General features: G+C 37.0%; 1 protein-coding gene across 1 annotated transcript in view; it reads left to right on the forward strand.

Moving 5' to 3' along the window:
• The window catches only part of PDE10A (phosphodiesterase 10A), a gene marked incomplete at its 5' end in the record, with an annotated part of 166,201 nt that overhangs the window by 112,332 nt on the left and 33,223 nt on the right, over positions 1-20,646 (forward strand). Inside the window, 4 exons of the mRNA XM_084202802.1 lie at positions 10,951-11,091; positions 13,483-13,638; positions 16,319-16,369; positions 18,174-18,232. Of these exons, the coding sequence (XP_084058928.1) occupies positions 10,951-11,091; positions 13,483-13,638; positions 16,319-16,369; positions 18,174-18,232 (407 nt within the window). The remainder of the gene's footprint in view (positions 1-10,950; positions 11,092-13,482; positions 13,639-16,318; positions 16,370-18,173; positions 18,233-20,646) is intronic.

Genomic DNA, 20,646 nt, shown 5'->3' on the forward strand with positions numbered 1-20,646 from the left:
AAGTCCTTTGAAGTTAGTGTGAGATTTTCCATTCACTTTAGTGGGCTTTGGGCCAAACTCATGTTTGTAGTCTTGTAACTAAATGGTAATGCATTAGCCTATTTCTTATAATAAATTGTCATTGTAAATTAATTTGGATAGCCTTTGTCTCTTGAATATTTAATTTAAAGGATGTATTTAATTTAAAGTGAGATTAGCCATTGCCCAGCAAACACTGGCAATGAGGTTTTATTTATTTTTATTAAATGTCTTTTTAAAATGGGAACAAAAAGATTTTGTGTAGCAAAAGCAGGAATGAGCTAATTCTTTAAGCTGAAATTGAAAAAAAAAAAAACAACCTTTTGATTAGCCTGGATGAAGTATTTGCTGAATATCTATGGCTGTGTGTTGAAGAATAGTCTCTGCTTTTTGGTGGCTTAATATTTTGGTGCTAGATATGTGACTTGAATTTTGCGAATTTGGCAAAATCCTTCCCTTCCCCCCACTGCCACCCTCGACCCTACCTCCCTAATTTATCACTGGGCTTTTTGTTCATTAGTTTAGAAAATATCTGCTTGTTATCCAGCTAGGAGTGTGTGTCTGTGTGTACATATTTTTGAGAATCAAGTTTTGGGACGGGAGTGTGTAAAAATGGAGGAACCCTATTAACAAGTAGATAACTGCTTTCAAAAGGTTTTGTAATATTTAGTGATGTGTGTGTTCTGACTATATTCTGTAAGGGAATTTGTGACTAAACCTGAAGCACAAGCACTAACTCTACTTCATTTCAGTTCCTGCTTTAAATGTGTATAAGTGTACTTTTGCTTGTTTAAATTAATCCAGATTTGAGAATTTTGGCTTGTGTTAATCTCATCAAAGGAGCGTTTTTGCAATATGAGTTATCCTTAACTACCTTTAGCCTGGAATAAATAGTGAGTTTCTAATTAGGATATAATTTTTTTTTTTTACAAAAATGCTTAATTTTTGCGAAATGAAAACTAGTAAATGATTACCACATAATTTGTGCTATTATTTCTTAATATTAAGAAAATTGTCATATCATTGCAAATTGCTTTTTGAATGGATTATTAAGAGTGCATAGTAAATTATTCTTTGGTGCCGTATTTAATATAGGCAGAATTTTATTTACATGAAAATTACCTTAGTACTGAAAGAAAACTCATCTAGTTTGAGGAAAAGCTCTAGATTAGCCAGTCCCTTTCTTTTTGCAAAACAGAGATGATGCACTTGCCTTTAAAGGAGGACAATGCTTTAGAAAAAAATTCCTTTGGAGTTTAACAGCACAAAAGTAAGTTTGTAAAAATATCTGTCCATATAAAAGGTTTCTTTACAGCATTATTTTCTTTCTCTCTATTGAAGTTTACATACTACATTAGAGTTGGAAAACAGCATAAGGACTAAGTAACTTCTGGCTGACAGTTCAGGTTGAATGCCGTCAGGATATTGACTTGAGTGAATTTGCTTGAAATAGAAGATGCCACATCAATTGCAGATTCCAGTGCATTTCTTTATGCAAGTATTACTTAGACTTGCTGCCAAAATGGTACCAGTGTGGATAGTTCAGTTATTTTAGCATCCTTCTGGGTGTTCAAATTGCTTGGAAGCACTACCACTCGGTGCAGTCCTAACTGAGAGTGCTCTGATGGTGATTCTGCTTTTCAAAGTATTGCCCTCTAGCAGGTAAACACCCCGTGCATGCCCAGCTCCTTCCTTCCCCGAGAAGTTGCCCAGTGTTTCAGAATCTGCCTGTGCTAAGTATATGCTAGAGTGAATTGCAAAGTACTCATGCTAAAAACAGTGGAGCTTCCTCATCAGGGTCATAATCTGGACAGACCTGGGCCCATACTGCCTCTGGTTTTTGAACTTTCTTCATGTCTAAGGGATTATCTTTGTCCAGGGGTTAGTGTAGTTATGCAAATAAAGTTATTTTTTCTTAAGGTACATAGCAGCTGTTTTACTAATAATATATACTGGAGAACAGAAACACAAATCAAACAGGAATGTTTCACAACTCTACAGCAAAGGACATTTTCTTTTTTATTTCTTATGGGGATGAATGTACAGTTCATAATTCTCCTGTTATGATCTTAATTAAGTATCATCTTCAAATGTGTCTTTAAGGATGTACTGAAATCCTCATATTGGATATCATGTGTGTAAATCAACTGCCTAAGTATCATGCTAGCTGGGCATTTAAGTTCATAAACTGACATCTTTACAAGGCACTATTTCTAAAATACTTATCACAGTTACAGAGTTCCTAATGTATTACTACATTAATCAATTCTTCAGATAGTTCTTGTTTATGGTTCTTACTTGTGTGAGTAATTTGCCTCATGATTACACCGTGATTCCTACATAAAGATGTATGACTTCGTATTTAGCAGGCATAGACTTAGAGCAGCTTTTACTTGGTCTTGTGTTGCTTAGTTCCTGAAACTGCAAATTGTGTTGACAAACAGATTATCCTCGCTTCAGACAGAAGTTTCCAATAGCTTTATTGTAAGAAATAATTATGCGAGGCCACAAATATGTGCACATACTCTGTGCTTCAGGGTGTATTTTATTAAGCCATTCTTGAATTTCTGGTCAGGCAAAAGTGGTTGTCGCTTGATGTGTATACAGTGCCACCTAGTGAGTTTGAGGTGGGTGATTTGAATTGTTAACAGGAAAAAAATGTGTGCTGCTTACTAACTGTCTCCAGTTTTTGAATGCATAGACATCTTCTCTGAAATTTCAGTCTTTTAGACGTGTTTCCAGGTGAAATCCTTCTAGTTGCAAGTCAATTCAGGAAACTTTGGTCTTTTTCCTTGAGTCAATTCTAAGACCATGGGGTTTTTTTATATTTAAAAAGTGGAAGAAATCTGTTGCTTTCTTATTTGCCAGTGAGTAGTGATACTCAATGGACAGTGAAAGCTCTTGTTTAGTTACAGTGTTTGAGTTTGAGTCAATAAATTATCAAGCTGAAAGAAAGAAATAACTGTTAAAATGTGTTTTAGGGAAATTTTGGTCTTAATTTAATGTTCAGGTAAATGGACTTGTGGAATGTGTTCACAATGAATATAGCATCATAGAATATCCTGAGTTGGAAGGGACCCATCAGGATCATTGAAATCCAGTTTCTGGCCTGCACAAGACACCCCAAGAATTGGCCTGTGCCTGTGAGCATTGTCCTGAACTCTATCAGGCTGCTGCTGTGACCACTTCCCTGGGGAGCTGTTCCAGTGCCCAGCCACCCTCTGGATAAAGAATCTTTTCATAACAGCCAACCCAAAACTCCCCTGACACAACTTCAGGCCATTCCCTTGGGTCCTCTCACTGGTCACCACAGAGAGAGATCAGTGTCTGCCCCTCCTCTTCTCCTCATGAGGAAGTTGTAGGTGCAATGAGGTCTCCCCTCAGTCTCCTCCAGGCTGAACAGACCAAATGACCTCAGCTGCTCCTCTACAGCTGCTCCTCAAGGCTCTTCTTCATCCTTGTTGCTGTGCTCTGGACACTCTTAGAGCTTAATGTCTTTTTTACGTTGTGTCACCCAAAACTGCCCCCAGCACTCGAGGTGAGGCTGCCCCAGCTCAGAGCAGAGCAGGACAATCCCCTCCCTTGCCTGGCTGTGATGCTGTGCCTGATGCCCCCCAGGACAGGGCTGGCCCTCCTGACTGCCAGGGCACTGCTGGCTCAGGTTCAATTTGCCATTGACCAGGCCCCTTTCTGTGACACTGCTCTCCAGCATCGCTTTCCCCAGTTTGTGCATACATCAGTAACTACTAAAGGTAGAATGCAGAAATTGCTAGAAAATTAGAGTCCAGTTGTTTGTGTTTCACTATCAGAATGGGAGGCTGTTTTGCATAAATCTGCAAAGATTTATCCAGGTATCTGGTTTTGCTTATATATTCACTAATGCACGGGTAAAGAAAGAATATAGGACTGCAGATATGTTTGTAGGAGCAGATTAGATTTCAAAATGGACTTTGGAAAATGATCAGATGAAACCAGACAATGATTCAGCTAAAAGTGCTCAGCTTTCCACATATTGCCTCTCTCTGTGTAGGGCAGTTGATGACTCTGAGAAAGATTCTAGGGTTTTCAGTGAATTTGAAGGTAAAAATAAGCCTGCAATAATAATTTCTGTAATAAAAAATACACTTATGTATGTATCAAAAACAGAACTCTAGTCCTAATGTATTTTTCCTTTTTCTCTCCCCACTGCTAGAGCCCCAGATGGAATAAAACATTTAAACACAGCACTTTAAGAAAAAATAGAATTGGAGGAGCTGAAGTGAGTTCAGAAGAGAGCAGAGAGAATGGTCAGGAAACAAAAGAAGTGGTTTTGCTTAGTCTAAAGAAAAGAAAGTTGAGGGAAGAAGATAACGCTTGGATAAGGCAGAGAGGAAGGGAATAACCTCTAATACCTATGATGTGTAGGGCAAGAAGCAGTGTGCTGGACTTGGCATTGGGAAAGCTTCCTCAGCTGTGGCTGTAATGAAGCCTGACAGTCTGTTGCTTGTGCAAGCTCAGGGATCCTCATCCCTGGAGGAGTGTTTGGGACCTGCTTGACCAAGTGTCTTAGAGAAAACTGCTTAGCTGACCATGCCTTAAAATGGAAGGGATGGTAGGGAGGCATGTCAACTTGGTTTTCTGTGTCAATGAACTTCTATAACTCTCGTGGTGTTTTTCTTGTGTAAATCAACTGGAAAGTTTCCAGAAGTTAAGTGCAGGTAAAAATTGATATATTCAGAAGGGTGAACACATGACCCCCCTGCCAAAACCAAAAGAAAAACAAAACAAACCCAACTGTTAGTTTTACAGTCAGTGTAAGGGCACCATCTTCATTTCACAAGTATCCAACATTTGTGCATATTATGTGGCTTAAAATTGCATATCTCCTCTAATACACTCTGATATATTGCAAAGGAAATGAGTGTTTTATAAACAATGGTGGTAGTTGCTGGTGTTTTCTTCTTTTATCCCTGTGTGCCTCATACAGTCAGACTGCTGCAATTGTGCTTAAACCCATAATTGCCTAGAGCTCTTTAAGATTTTAGCATGGTAGTATTGGGCTACTACTTCAACTACACCACATAACAAATGCCAGGGGATTGGCTGTGAATAATTTCCAAATTAAATCATGTTAGTTTGTTTTTCTTGGTCATCTTTGCCTATTATGGTGAGTTTTATTCTTGCTAAAAATCCAGGCCTTAGGACACAGCCTTTGTAAATATCTGCAGATAATTTTATCGTTCGGTTGTGTGGTCTTACATTTAAGCTGTCCTTTACCAAGAGTAAAAATCTATTGCTGTTATTGAACAGAAACAGATGTGAGCACCAGAGGCCATTAAACTCACTTAATATCAGCTTGATCAATTTCCATTTTCTCTTTAATTTTTTCTTTCCCCCAAGCATCAAATCACATAGCAATGCTTTAGTATGAAGGCTTTCATTTAATGTCCATCGAATATTAAATGATTTCCCATGAAGCATTTTAAGGACCAGCTTTATTAACAGATTGTGCTGAGGAATAAACTAGATCAAGATCCAGTCACCTGTACCACGAAAATAGTTTGTTAGCAGAATGTTTGTCATATGTGTACTTATCCTTCATTTTAATCATTAAACCTGGTTCTTATCCAGTCTGCTTTTCTGCAAGGAAATTTTAGAAAAATTGGTTTATGATTGCCATGTGCTTAGTTATAAGTAGTTACACGAAAAGAAGAAATAACTGTTTGTGAAGTGATGATGGTGATGATGAATACATGTTTGCAGTTTAATTCCAATCCTGACAAACTTTATATAGTCGGTTTCTAGTTTTTGTGAGATAGGATTTGGTTTTGAGCTGGATTCCAACAAACTGCATACCAACAGTGACTAGAAAAAGAGCATCAGTTTTACCAGTGGTTGTCATCTTCATCAGAAGAGCCCAAGATTGAAATCACTGAAAACTGTAGTTTTCTTAGTGCTGTAACAATATCTGTCGAGAGTTGTGGATGCTATTGTGTTATGAGACTTGCTCCTACTACTCATGTTTTCTTTTATTGGGATTTTAATCTGCCGTCTCTGTCAAGCATTAGATTTTCACTAGAAAAACCAACAATGGGGCTAAGTGACTCCAGCATGACAAGATGAACTTGAGTATTTGTTAATGTGCATGCTCTTAGCTGTTAGAAATGAGGAGTAAAGAAGGCTTTTTCAGCCACAGTAAGAGATTCAAGATAAATTACTTAATAATTTTACTAGACTGAGTGCATAGTACCAAGGAAAGAGCACCAAAACCCATGTTTTATGCTCATTGAGTATATTCTGATCTTGTTATGTATCTGAAAGCCAAGTTTATTTATGAATTGAGGATGTTGTCATCTTTATATCCCTCAAGAAACAGTTACAGTACATCATCCTGCATTCCTGTAGAGACTGGCAGGCTTGTATATGCATTAGTATTTTTAAAAGATATTAGAGACAACAATGTGTTGCCTATACCTAGAGTGCCTAAGAAACATGGATTATAGAGTAGAATCAATAGAATGTTTTAAGTTGGAAAAAACTCTGAGATCATTGAATTCAACTATATAGCCTAATAGATGAAATGGTGAATTTTGCAACATTTGTCTGTGTTCACCAGTGTTTAAACATTTATTAGGGTCATAATTCCTTTTGGACTTCCTGATTTTGCTTCAGTTTGTTTTTTTACTAACCTCTTGATCTCTGTGTTCATGATAGGTCATTAGTGGATTCCAAACCACACTGTTACATGCATCAAAATTAATAAGAGTTTTTTTTGGCTGTGGACCTTATATAAGTGAATTTAGTGACTAAACAAGGAGGGGATGAGTAATTTTGAAGATTTTAAGCCCACCCAGAGCAATCTGTCCTGTCACAGATAGAAGGAAAGAAAGAACCTCATGTACTCTAGGGTTTCAACAAGTTACAGGAAGTTCTTGATGTCAAACTTTAGTGTTCCCCTGCCTACTACATTTAAAGAAAGAAGTCCATCATCATATGGAACTTACTGGAAGAATACTTTTAATAGGGTAGTTAAGACTGATGTAGGAAAGGAGGTTCTGTCTGCCTGGAAGAGGATAAACAAGACAAAATCGGGAGTTACGGAGTCCTGTGGACTGCCAGGTGCCAGAATGCCTGAACCTGGAAGCTTCCAAAGGATTTTCACTCTAAGCCAATGTTTGTCCTTTTGGTAGTTTTTCAGATCCAGACTGGATCTCCCATCTTGGTTGCCTTCTCTCTCATCAGTAGAAGAGATACCTAATGCTCTTTCTACACTAGTTATCTTTTAGTACTTAACTTTTGCCTGGAGAGAGACAGTAACTGCATTATCAATAAAGAGCTATTTGTATTTATCCCTTTCTGATACTGACTTAGAGGCTCTCTGCAAGTGATAGTAGCAGCAAAAGAGTCTGTGAGCAGTGCACAAACATCCTGCTGTCTCCTTTTACTGCATTGTGAGTTATCAGTATAGTATTTGGGAAATCAGGGGCTTTAATAGTCTCATATTTCCTTTTTTATTGACTATATATTGGTTAACTTGTGGATGAAGATCCACTTGTTTCTTATTTTGATTATTAATCATTGTTTATTATCATTACCAGAAATACAAACTATCTTTTTTGAAGTAAAATATTCAGACAAACTGAGAAATTGCAAGTTAATTTGAAAGGGCCAAATTTATTCATTTCTTCATTTACTTGTGAAGCTGTATGCAATGTATCTGATGTCTGTATGGAAACACTTCTAGTTACCTTTTGAGCTAGTGAAAGAATATTGGAATGTACATTTGCAAATTAAAAGAATGCTGGAGTCATTCACAGTTAGAAGAAAGTAGGTGTGCATTTCATTTCATAAGTATTTTCTTAATAGGAAAAAAAAAGTGATCTGGATAGGTGATGTGAAAAACCTGCTGGTTTTTGACAGTGTTAGTTTTAGAGATTCCCATAAAGCTCCGAGATTATTTCAGTAACATGCCATAGAAGAGCAGAGCACAGTTTACTTTGTTTTGTTTGGCTGACCTTGCCATTAATGGCTTCTATTCAAGACATTTCTACATAATTAATTTGCAATAAACATTTAAACTCATTCAGATTTAAATTCATCAAATATGGAACGTACAAACACTCACAGCAATTTATTTGGTGTACGTATAAAGTCAGTGTGGAATGGTAGAAGCTTATGTATTAATTTCAGCTCATATATGGTTAGGAGAAAAATTGCCTTTCTTTTTAATAGTGCTGCATGGTTAGGATTAGATTATCAGTGGTTCTGCACAGTTATTTCTACCTCTGCAGTCAGGAGGAACAGTGGCAAATTTAGAACATGTTGGGTACTTAGAAGAGTTTTTCGATCACTGACCCCTTAGCTACAGGTTTGCAAGTTTCCTTAGAAGCAGAATGGGATTGTTTCTGCAAAACTCTTTTTTGCAGAAGCTGGAAGTAAAATAATGTTCACAATTTTTTTCCAGCACAGGGAAACTTGTTCACAGCAGTACTTCATTGTGTTAGCAACAGAGGGGTTTGCCAGACAAAATGATACACAAGGACACAGGAAAGACTGTGCTGGTGAAAGCAGCCTTAGCAGGCGGTACTTCATAATGTCAACACAGGGTTTTGGCCACTGAAGGTGTGGGAGAAGTGAATTCTTTGTTTTCTGGGACTAGTGGTTGTTTGGTTTTCTTCCTTTTTTTTATTTTTTTGAGAAGCTCTTTCTCAAAGAGAAGAGAAAAATTTATGCATTGTGTTATGATTAGGGCTGAGCATGAGTCAGGAGATGAGTGTGAAAAGCACATTTTATACACATAATTTAAATAGCACAGTTACTTTGCTAAATGTGATGCCTTGATACCTTGGCAAAAGGAATCAAATGTATCTGAAACATAGAAGAAGGTGTGAATAAACGAGTTACTCTTTGGCATCTTCAGCAAAATCAGCTTTGCTCTCTGATGTCCTGTTGATTTTGACTCATTCCACTACTTGGACTGCTTTAATCAGACTATTAACATTCTGTTGCATCTCTACATTTTGCAGTACTCTGCTGCAGAAACCACCTTTTCAGTGTTACTTTTCCTATTATAAGAGTATATTTTAAATAGTAAATCTCAAGCATATAGTATAGCAATCAGACTATGATACGTATTTCAGTATTTCTATGCTCTTTGTATTTTACTACCTTTTTTAAAAAAATATTTTATACTAGAACACTGATCTAAATAAACAAAGATCTGTAGTTTCTTCAGTTTTATTAGAATAATGTATTTTTATTTTTTTTTAGATCATAGTGTGCTTTTCTTGGCTATGTTATGTAAAATGTTCTTTTTCATACTATTTAAGTGCATAAAAAAATGAACTGAAACTTATTAAGGCAAGCAGCTGTGAAACTAAGTTTTTATTTAAAAATTATATGTATCTTTATTAGATTATAAACAAGTAAGAGTAAATGAAGCTTTTTATTCTGGTAATTGAGTAGGCTTTTTATGACAGGTTCAATGTATTGATGGTTTTTGACTGTTTGGATGTTGCTTTTTTTTTCTAATTGCATTCTTGTAATTCTATGGAAAATAAACATTCTGACTTTTCAAGTGTATCTTACTTCTAGAGGCCACACAAAGAGGCTGTGAGCATAAATGGGTTTAAAGAATAAGGTTCAGGTTTAGGATAAGAATAAACAGAAAATTCCATGATTTCTTGTGCTTGTACTGTAATGCAAGACATCAAAATGGAGTAAATAATGTGAATATTCAACATCTAGTCCATGGAAGAAGCAGCTTTCCTTCCAACTGAAAAAAATCACTTGTCAGCGCTAAAATAGTTTGGGGCAGCTCAACTTTCCTATTATTTTTAAGACAGTTTAATTTTCATCTATACCACGTATTAGCAAGTGAATTACTAGATGGAAAACTCACTTTCTTTTCTTGCCAAATTTTTTGGGTCTTTCTGCTTAAGAACAAAGTACTCAGTTATTTGTTTTCTCAGAATTTTGAGTGTTTTTCTTTTGAGCTTACTAAGCATCCTAATTGTTGGGCTACTGATTCTTCTTGGATGGATTTCAATCTTGTTTCATACTTTTAATTGGCCATTTTTTTCCCCTCAGCAAAAAGTCCCAACTTTCTCCTTCCAACATGCTGGTAATCCATTACAGAGAAGGAATCTTTATCACTGCAGGAGTGCCTTCATATGGTGCATTATATTGCATCTCTTTAGTTTCTGAACATTTCAGTGGGGTTTTTTTTTGGAATTGTTTAGTACTAGTGCTTTATAACAGACCATGCGTGTTTGTAAAGAAGGGAGAATTATGAGAGGATGCGCCTCGTATCATCATTTCATTTTCTACAGCTGATAGTAGATGCTGAATTTTCGTGTGCAAATTTTACCTGTAATAATCCATGCTAGAAAACAGTTCCTGTCTGATTGCAGCCTTAATGAAAGCAAATTCTGAGAGGGAAATTAATCAGCAGCACAACCTGTGGCCATTCTTAAGAGGAATATTAGTAATACATTGTGGTGTGGCATTGTCATCTATCTCTAGTGTTATATAACAAGAAATTTAAATACTATCTCTACTTTTTGAGTATTTTCTATTGTTATAAATGACTTCATCCTAGATAAAAAAATTAAGGTAATGTTTTTCTTACAAGGTAATGTTTTCTTGTGCGAGTCTTGTATGCTCTGTATTATGTGTTCAAAGTAAATGCAATCCTACCCTGAAATAAATAATGACTGACTTAAGTCATCCTCTGTGCTCCACAGGAGCTGTCCAGGAGTTGCCTGGATGACTTTAGAGTGGGGTTTTCTAGCATTTCAGAAGAATTAAGTGGAGTTTATTCAACTACTTTTCATTGTCAAAAGCCGTGTTTCTCTGCATTATCTACTTTATTCTACATAACTTTAAAAGTAATCATGCTTTCTAATTGCCTTTTTTTTTTCTTTCTTTCTCTTTTTTTTTCTTTCTAACTAGAGTCTGTGTGTATTTACACCACCAGGAGCTAAAGAAGGACACCCACGACTCATTCCTGCAGGGCCCATTGCACATGGCACTACTGTATCTGCTTATGTAGCCAGATCCAGAAAAACGTTGTTAGTAGAAGATATTCTGGGGGTAAAAAGATTTCTTTTCTTAATGAGATACTGCAGCATGTTCTTAGAATGAATGTTTTGATGCTGAAATGTTTATTGAGATCAACGTTTCATGACAGAATTTACATCTATCCTGATACCAGGAAAGTAAATCTGAGTTTGGATTAGCTGATGGAATAACTCCAGAATATTTAATTTATTTCTTGTTTTAAAGTTTTGGGTTTTTTTTCACTTTGGTTTGGGTTAGTTTACCTTGTTTTGGTTGTCAGATAAAGGACATGATGGAACCACAATTACTTGGGAAAAACCAATCAAAACTCCTGTCTTCTTGGTCTTGAAATATTAACCCCAAACAAGACGACTTTCATATAGTCAATCAAATTTGAAAACTTGATTTAATTTTAATACAGGGCTCACACTGACAAGAATGTCAGTTATAATTCTGGGTATTAGTCAGGATTTTTATCTCTGCATACTCTAACGTAAAGCTAGAATACTGATAGTATCAGTAGATCTACATGAAAAGTGCAGTAATTGTAACTGAGATCAAAATTCAAGCCTTTTTCTCTAACAGGAGTTGGAAGTTCTAGAGGTGATATTCTGATAATTCTTGGCACTCTGTATGTCTGTTCTTTTTAATTTTTTTTTTAAACACTTCATCCTTTAGTTTCATCTATGATATTTTATGAAATTGGTATTTAAGCTGTACTTTGTGTGAGCGCTTTATGATTGTTTGGTTATGAGAGCACCAAAGAAGTTTGCATTTTCTTCTCTCTTCATTGTTTGCTATCTTTTCAAGTTCTGTACAGAATAACACTTTTAGATACTGTGACCAAAAAAAAAAGGACATTGGTTTCTCTACTTTTAACAAAATTATTTGCTAAAAAATGGTATGACTTTAGTTGGGCAAACCTGGGCTATAAACAAAGACCAGATGGCTAATGTGAGTGCACTTAAACAGAGCCATAAAACCAAAAGGCAGAAACTGCTTTCCCTGTAGTAATAGTCAGTGCTTTCCACACACTCTGGACTATTAAGATTTTATGTATTGGTATGTTTTTTCCGTTAAATTCAGGGTTTAAATTATTACTAGTAATTTCCAATTAATATCATGATATCCTTACATACAAGAGTTCTGTATTTTGATTTCGCACTCTTATAAAGTCATGGGGTTAGTGAGGAGGAGTTTTGAACTTTTTTTGTTGGTTTAGTATTTGTGATTCATTGGCCAAACAGCAACATTCATTTTGGTGAGATGGTTTGCCTTCGTGTGATTTTAGAAGCTTCTCAACAGTGAAAGGGAAGTGTGTGCAGGTAGACTTGCCAGCCCTTTTTTTGTGGGAGGACAGAACTAAAAAGAGAAATCAGAAAGCTCGTGTTTCAAAGTGCTTCCCACTCTCTTTTGTCTGTCATTTGTTCAAATTGATTGTCATCTTAGTAATTAAGGTAGAGATTACTTGCTGTTTTCTTTGAGAAGTGAGAGATTTTGATCAGCCTTGAAGGGGTGTCTGTCTTGCCTAAGCACAGCCTGCAGGGAACAGCTGGTGTGAATCAGGTACTGAAGGACTGATGTGCAACGAAGTGGGTCTTGTACACTTCTCCCTGGGTGGTGACTGCCTTACTCACCGTAACATCCAAGTGCTTTCTTAGGTCTGCCTGAGCTTTCCTACATGGTGAAGTGAAGCCAGAAAGCCTTGAACGTTCTCTATGAGGATTGGAAGTTATGTATTTGGGCCTTATATAGCAGCTGGTAGGGTTATTTTAACATTTGTTTTTGTATCTTTTGCACCAGTTTATTCAGGATGCGTAAGAAAAGGAAGAAGATGCTTACTCTTATGCGTAATTTTTTGGGAATGCATTTTCTTCCACAAGAGTTGGTTGAGGATTATAACTGTATAACCTAAAGCCTTAGCCTCAAGTTTCAATTTTTGTTTTCTTGCAAGCACTGTTGTCTGCTTTTTAATATTGAGATCTGACCGGTCCACTTTGTGATTACAAATTCTTTGGGTTTTTTTGGAGGGAAGGATGTTGGAGTGGTAGTGTTGCTTGTTTGGATTTTTATTTAATCTGGACTGGCATTAGCAATAAAGTGCCATCTTTTCTGCCTGTGAGAATAGAGAAAAAAGCATTATATAAACAAACTCAAAGCTGGGTGTAACATCACAGCTAATTCTGACCGTATATCAATAAGGTTATCTGTATATGTAAATTAATGCTGAGACTTCAAAATTACATTTCTTAGTAGACGTCTTACTGCTGTGTAGAAGTTATGCTGAGACATGAGTTTTAGTGACTTTTGTGATTTTTTCTGCAGATTTGCTCAGATAGGAGGAGGAGGAAAACATCAGTATGTCTTTGCTATTAATGCTTTATCAGATATTACATTTTATCAGATTGTGTTTGCATTTTCTAGGATGAGCGATTTCCCAAAGGTACTGGACTGGAGTCGGGGACCCGTATCCAATCTGTTCTGTGTTTGCCAATTGTCACAGCAATTGGTGACCTGATTGGTATCCTGGAGCTTTACCGTCACTGGGGCAAAGAAGCCTTCCACCACAGTCACCAAGAGGTGAGCTCATGTGCAGCCTTTGCCCACTTCCCCACCACAGTCAGGACTTCACTCCCATCCCTCCCCCACTCCAGACTTCATCCTCTCGCTCTTCTCATGAGTTTATATCATTTTCATGCTTGATTTTGTTCTTATTAAAAAGAAAAGAGGTGGTGATATGAATTTTCGGTCAGAGGAGGTAAAATGTACAGGGACGCATCAAGAATTTTACCTTGTGTTCTTTTGCGGATAAACAGATTTCAAAGTTTCCTTATTGATTTTAAACTCAATATAGAGTTGTTAAAGAAGTTAACATAGGGGAGGTAAATGAAATGTAAGTGTAAATCAAACATCAAAATCCAAAATCATTTTGTATAAAAATAGACAATGCTCAGTTATCCTGAGTATCCATCTTAACTTTCCAGTACAGCTTTGTTTTACATTAGATTTAAAAAATTATTTTAGTTTACTCTTTGGTGTGGCTTCTCAAGTAATGAGCCCTATCATAAAACAGTGTTGTGATGTTACAGCAACAGTTATCAAGTCTCAGTGCTTGGTCTCACTGGAGGGGAAAGAGATTTTACTTTAAATCAAACGTGAAGTGAAAGAGGTTTCTGTCTTTACATCCATGTTTTTACTGCCCCACGCTCTCCAGCTCCAAGATGTGTCTAGGTGGTATTTCCAGTTTCAGGTATCCAAGCAGTCCCTCCAGAATTCCTTGCAACAGAAGGACAAGGGATGCTGTCTGCCAAGTCTTTGTGGTGTCCTGGTTGCTTTCTCAGTTGACAACCATGTGCTGGTTTTGGGGCAGGCTTTTCTGTAGCTTTTAGGAGCTGATGGCTTTTTGTCTCTCTCTAGCGTGTCCCATCTCTGAGTTGTCAGGATCACTGTCCTTTGCCTCCTGACTTAGATGCCATTAAAAACTGTGTATAGAAGTGCTAGTACCTGGATGACCTGCTAGTCTAGGTGGTGCTCATAAAGCTCTCCTCTGCTTTTTTTAACTTCTGATGCTTCCCTGTCCAGAAATTCTCATTCATGCTCATCTTCCCCTTTCCATGACTGTTCTGTGTGCATTGCCCTGTTCATATAAGTCGTGTGTAGCTGTGTTGTCCATACATGACCATTTGTCAATCTGAAGTTAGCAGCTGTTAGCGAAATACCAATGGATTTGACAATGGAGCAGGTGTTGCAAAGGCTGTTGCTGTACTAAAGGTGTTCAAAGTGCATCTTTGCTCTCATATCAGGGTGAGGATCCCTGTTATATCCCATTAAGATGTCTGTGATGTAAAGATGAATTTCTTCTCTGTGCCATCCCCCAGAGAAGAGAACCTGAACACACAGTTAGGACAAAATGGAGTGAGTTCTAGCCAGGTGTGTTGTCTTGACAGTGGTATGAGATCCACCATGGTGCAGTTTAGCTGTACTGAACAGGAATTTGTGTGAAAAGGACAGAAGATATTCAGGCAAGAGATACTAAAACTAGTCCTCCCAACGAAGGAAAACAGCAGCAGTATTTGTCAAGTGCATATTTTGTTTATCAGTAAGCTAAGTGCTCTGGCATTCATCTGATGTTTACATGTGTATATTGGTTGGGTAGTCAATGCCACTTCTGCTTGTTGTCCCACCTTGTATTTTTTCACCAGTAGACAGAGGTCAGGGTAGGGAGCTAGATTAGTGTGGTGGTGCCACTGTCCTTGTTCAGAGAACAAAGAACAGGCATTCGTACAAAACCATGCTTCATGAATTCTGCAGCCTACACACAAGGTATTTAATTTTTTGAATTGTCCTATTACATTAATCAATCTACAATTCAGATAAGTCTCACACATGCATTGTTTTATGAAAATATGAATGTTTTATGTTATATGAAATAGCTTCTGTAGCTACGGTTTGTGAATGTTTTACTTGGAAAGGACTGGCTGCTAAATGAAAGTATTTTATTAGTAAATTAAAAATATTTTAAGGTCACTTTCTGAGTTTTCTAAAGCATTCTTTTCATTGTCAGGTTTCAGAAAGCTTTTGGATGCCATTAGCAATTTTTACGAAATGTGTGCAAAGTGTTCTGTTTAAAAATATAAAATAAAAAATACCTTAGGAGGGCATGCAAAAGCTGACCTCTTGCGCTTCTGTTCCCTGTGTTCCTATAAAGCTCCTGTGCTTCAAGGACAGGAGATTATGCATGGTAGCACATCATAGTTAGCTGCAGTTTACATGACATTTGTTTGAAATGTTGCCTGGAAACTGTCATACTTCAAACACTTGAGCTGAGGGATCAGGTCTGGTTCTTCTGCCACCAAAACAGTAATGAGAGAAGCAGTGCCTGTTTACAGCTGGAAGTAGCTATTGCTGAAGAGATACAGCCCCAGAAAGCTGTTAAGGCATATTTTTTCTATGGCAGATGTCTTTCAACAGTGTAATTTTTAAAGCCCTCGGCTTATGAGATGTTTGTTTTGATGTTGTATTTTTGAGCTGATGGGTGCCCAATTCTGCTTCTGAAAACCATTGGTAAGCTCTAAAATTGAAACACTCGCAAGTACGTTGAGACTTCTGCAGAATAACTGTCTTCCCTTAAATTGTTACTGCCTGACTGTCGAAAACAGCTCAGTCAATTTACTTAGTAGGTACATAGAGAAAAGAGGCATGTCACTGATGTGCAGTTTTCAAGGTTTCTTCAGAGAGAGTTTCTTCTCTTTTGTTGCAGGTTGCAACAGCAAATCTTGCATGGGCTTCAGTAGCAATACATCAAGTACAAGTAAGTGTGAGTGGTTTTTAATTTTTTTTATTGTGTATCTTGTCTTCCAGAATGTATTCAGTAGGAGCATGGACTTTGATCAGACTTAACTGGAGGTTGTTGCTAAAGCACTGATTAGAGCCCCTTCCTTGAACCTTGAAATATGCTAACATTTTTGGTATTTTTTGAACTAGTTTTCCTCCCTTGCAATCATGGATCAAATAACAAACAATATTTGTACTAAAGGAAAGAAATTTGAACAAAGTAGAGAAATAACGATTAAAGCAGACTTATCGCAACAACTTTGCAGGATTGTTTTGTTGTTTTCTTTTTCTTGTAGAAAGGCAACTGCTAGGCTAACTGGTTGCTTTCCTCCTGCTTTGGTATTTGGTTTGAAATGACGAAGTGTTGCTAGCAAAGCCTATTTTAAGCGCCATCCTCACTAGCTGCTTCATGGTCCTGTAACTACTGCCACTAAGGATGCCTCATGCTGTCCCTAGCTGGGTACCTAATGGAGCTTCAGTGTCAAGCTGCTCTAGCAAACCCCAGAAGCTTTGCTAATAGGTTTTGTTACTTCAGCTAGCAGAGGATGGTAACACTGAAACTAAACATATTCTGTCAACTCAGAGAAGATGCTAAAATAGATTCTTCTGTCAACTCCCAGGAGGAAATTCATGACATTCTTTTTTTCAAGGTGTCTTTCACACACTTGTCAGAAGACATGCAGAAAGCTTCCTGCTTTTCTCTTGTAGTCTCTAATGTTTTCTGCTTCTGTGCTGGAAGTCACTGACTTTGGGGTGGTCATTCCCATCCAGGCAGAATTAGCTGGCACAGGTTATTGTACACTAGTAGAATTGCAATTGCATGCAGTTGCAGCTTCCCCTATGTAAGAATTACTCTCTCCTTGATTGAGAAGTCTTTCACATCTAACAAAAGACAACAAGGAAAGTTAAGTTCTAGCTTGTCCATTTTTATTTCTCTTTGTTCTTCTAAGCAGAAGGCTTGCTTTTCCCAAGTTTTTTGCATGAGAAGAATGCAAGAGTTTTGATTTGGCATTTTGTATCCACATTGCACAGATGAAAGTTATTACCAGTTTGAAGTGATACTTTTGTGAGTGCAAAATGTACAAGCAGTAGAGGTTTGTTTTACTTTTGGCCTCAGTGCTTGCTCTAGTAATATACAGATGTACAATTGTGCTTCAGATACTGCGTATGCAAATACATGAAGTAAAATACAAGTTGAAAGCTTTGCTTCATCTAACATTTTGCTTCTAAAAAGAAGTATGCATACTATTTTCTGTATTCATATTCATGCTAATTTCTCCCTAAGTTGAGCATATATCATCTGCTGCTTAGCTTAGTTAAACTTGTGTGATGTCAGTCTACAGTTGTGTCTATATGCTACTTTGCAGCCTGGAAAAAAGTGGCAAAAATGTGGTAAGGGAGAAGGGAAACAAAATATTTGACATTCTCAGAAGATCTGAGGGTCTGGATAAGGAAATGTTCATTCCATTATCGCAGTCAGTGACAGCCTTTGAGACAGCATGAACAAGTGTAAAAACCAACAGCTTTAAGTGAGTCTCAGGAAAGATTTTACTTGTGTTTCACAGTTTTAACTCAGCAGCTAGATAGCTAAGATTGAAACCCAGCACACAAATTCAGCTTTAATTTTATACTGTGCTGTAGCAGATATGTATATATATCTGTACACACATACACACACAAGTACTGGTGGGGTTTTTTTGTACAAATTAAAGGGATGGGACTTTAGTTTCCCTGTGGCATCAGTGTTCTGGAGCAAATGGTTCTATGATCTGTGCTTCCAGGTGTGCCGGGGCCTTGCCAAGCAGACTGAACTGAATGACTTCTTGCTTGATGTATCGAAGTAAGTGTGATTTGCAAGATAATCTCATGAGTTTTTGGTGAGCTTTTCTAGCGTGGCTCTTCCAATCTTCGTGTGTTCACTCAATAGCAGTAGTGGAACCTACTCACTGTAGCTCACAAGCAGGTGCAAAAGCACACTTCAGAGGGTTGGCAAACTTCAGCACAGGGGCAAAAACAAGTGGTATGTGTGGCAGTGGTATAGACCTTTCATAGCTTTTTTTGTGGTGGTGGTGCAGATGAAAATGTCGCAGTCATTTATACCTTACAGAATTTGTTTATTCTTGTGATCTTTTACAGGGTTTTTTTTCCTCTTTTCCCCCACCTCTTCTGTCAGAGTTAAATCTGGCCATCTTTTTAAGAAGTGGAAAATAGGCTTGGTGTCTCATGGCAATTTTAGAAGGCTTGAGAGGACTTTACAGAAACTTGTTTAGTGTGCTTCAGCTTCCCCCGTTCTCCCAACAATTTTTTGGACATGAATGCATGTATTCATAAATATCTGACTTCAGAGTTAAGTCCTTGAAGAATCAGGGATGAGGGATGCCATGTGGTTGCTCTTCCCGTACATTTTCTGAAGGATCTGTTTTAATTTTCAAAGACTTTTATTGCATGTAATATGTTTGCTTTTAATTTCTTGTCACTATAAGGCAAGATTAATTTGAAAGCACAGAAAGAGTGTGAAAGCTTGAGCTTACACTTGCAAAATCAGTTTAGTGTCTTAGGTGATCTGCTCTTTTTTCATCTCTTTTTATTTTTCACTGCTATAAGAATCTCTAAATAGCAAAGATAACCAATAAATTAAAAGATAAACCAGAGCCGTACTTTTGGTAAATCAGTCTGGAGTGCTTAACAGTGTTTTATGAAACTAGTTGGTAGAAAAATTTCAAAATGCATCACAAAGTAGTGATGATACTGTGGAAAAATGAGATGTCTTGTATTTTTGCTGCAAACACTTCTGTGGGTCTTGATGAACAATTCTCAAGATGATGAGATTAGAGGATGTCCCAGATTCCTATGCCATTGCTCAGGAATGTAGGCAGCCAAGCTGACCCAGCTGGAAGGGAGAGTAATAAACTACAGGGAGGAGTCTGCCCCTTGTAAGGAGGGCAAGCTGGTTGTATCCAGATGTTTTTCCATACTTTTTCCTCAAAATGACCTTTTTTTTTTTAATTTCAACATAATTCAGAGCATGTCTCCCAAAGGGCACTCTTACCAAGTCTTGCACCATTATATTCCTTTCCAGAGTGCTTTTATGTTGCTAACATCCATACTGAACTAGTTTACCAAAAAACTGTATTAGTCTATCCAGATTTATGGACTGGTAATTTTTTCTTGAACTGGCATAGTACTGAGATTGTTTTAAAAATTTTGTAATTGTTTTAAGTTTTTAAGATAATAAGTACTGCAAATATTTATTATGCCTTTCTGTAAGAGAATAATTCTTATATAGCATTATCATTTGCTAGAGTTTTTTAGTTTCGATGAAAAAAGAAAGTTTGTGTTTTAGGGCACAAAACTGGGATATCATTTAATAATATCTTTATAACTTCACATAGTCACAGACTTGTATCAGCAAGAAAATAATTAGTTTCTTCTTGGAAGTGGCCTGTATCTTTTTTAACATGGGAGGAGAATTTCCTTGTCAGTGAGGAAATTGTTAGTGTGCAATGTCACCGGGACATGTTCTGTAACATTTTAGAAAGGGCAGAGTATTCAGTGCTCCACCTCTTCATGCCCCTGACGATGTCAGACCAGTGTATTTTGTATCTCCTTTCCACCAGACCCAAACAGAACTGAGATGTGTATATATTCAAGGCCACGGGACAATGGCTTTTGTCTGCTGGGAACATTGTAATCCAAGGGTTATTAATACTTGGCATGTGGAAGATTTAGACTTCTTTTACTAATAAGTTTGACCTTTATCTTTCAATGTTCTTGACTGTCCTTGAACAGTTACTACTTTGCTGTAAAACTGAGATTTTTTCAAATTCTTTTTTATTTTTTAAGTTACAAGATCATTCCCTTTCTTCAAATGGTTTTCATAGAGAAAACTCATTAAGAGTTTCTTAAATAGTTGCCTTTAAACTAGCATTAAGGATTAGATATTATGACATGGATTTAGCCATTTTTTGATATTTTAAAAGAATTTTTTGTTGTTGTTTTCTACTTCTTTTCTTTTCCTTTTCTACTTTTAAAATTTTTAGTGTGTCAAAGGTGCCAAAGCATTTTGATGCATTCTTGGTATTGCTCAGCAGGAGCCTTTTCAGTTCACAGCAGGCAATATTTGGTAGTCTTTTCCATTTTCTACAGAGAAAATTCTATGTATAATAAAGAATATTCTCAGTTCTGTAGAATAATGGCTCAAGGGAACAGAACTCGGGCCATTTCTTAATTCCCTCATGCTGTAGCAAGCCAGTC

This window comes from Fringilla coelebs, assembly GCF_963513975.1.
Source record: "Fringilla coelebs genome assembly, chromosome: 3".
Classification (NCBI taxonomy): domain Eukaryota; kingdom Metazoa; phylum Chordata; class Aves; order Passeriformes; family Fringillidae; genus Fringilla; species Fringilla coelebs.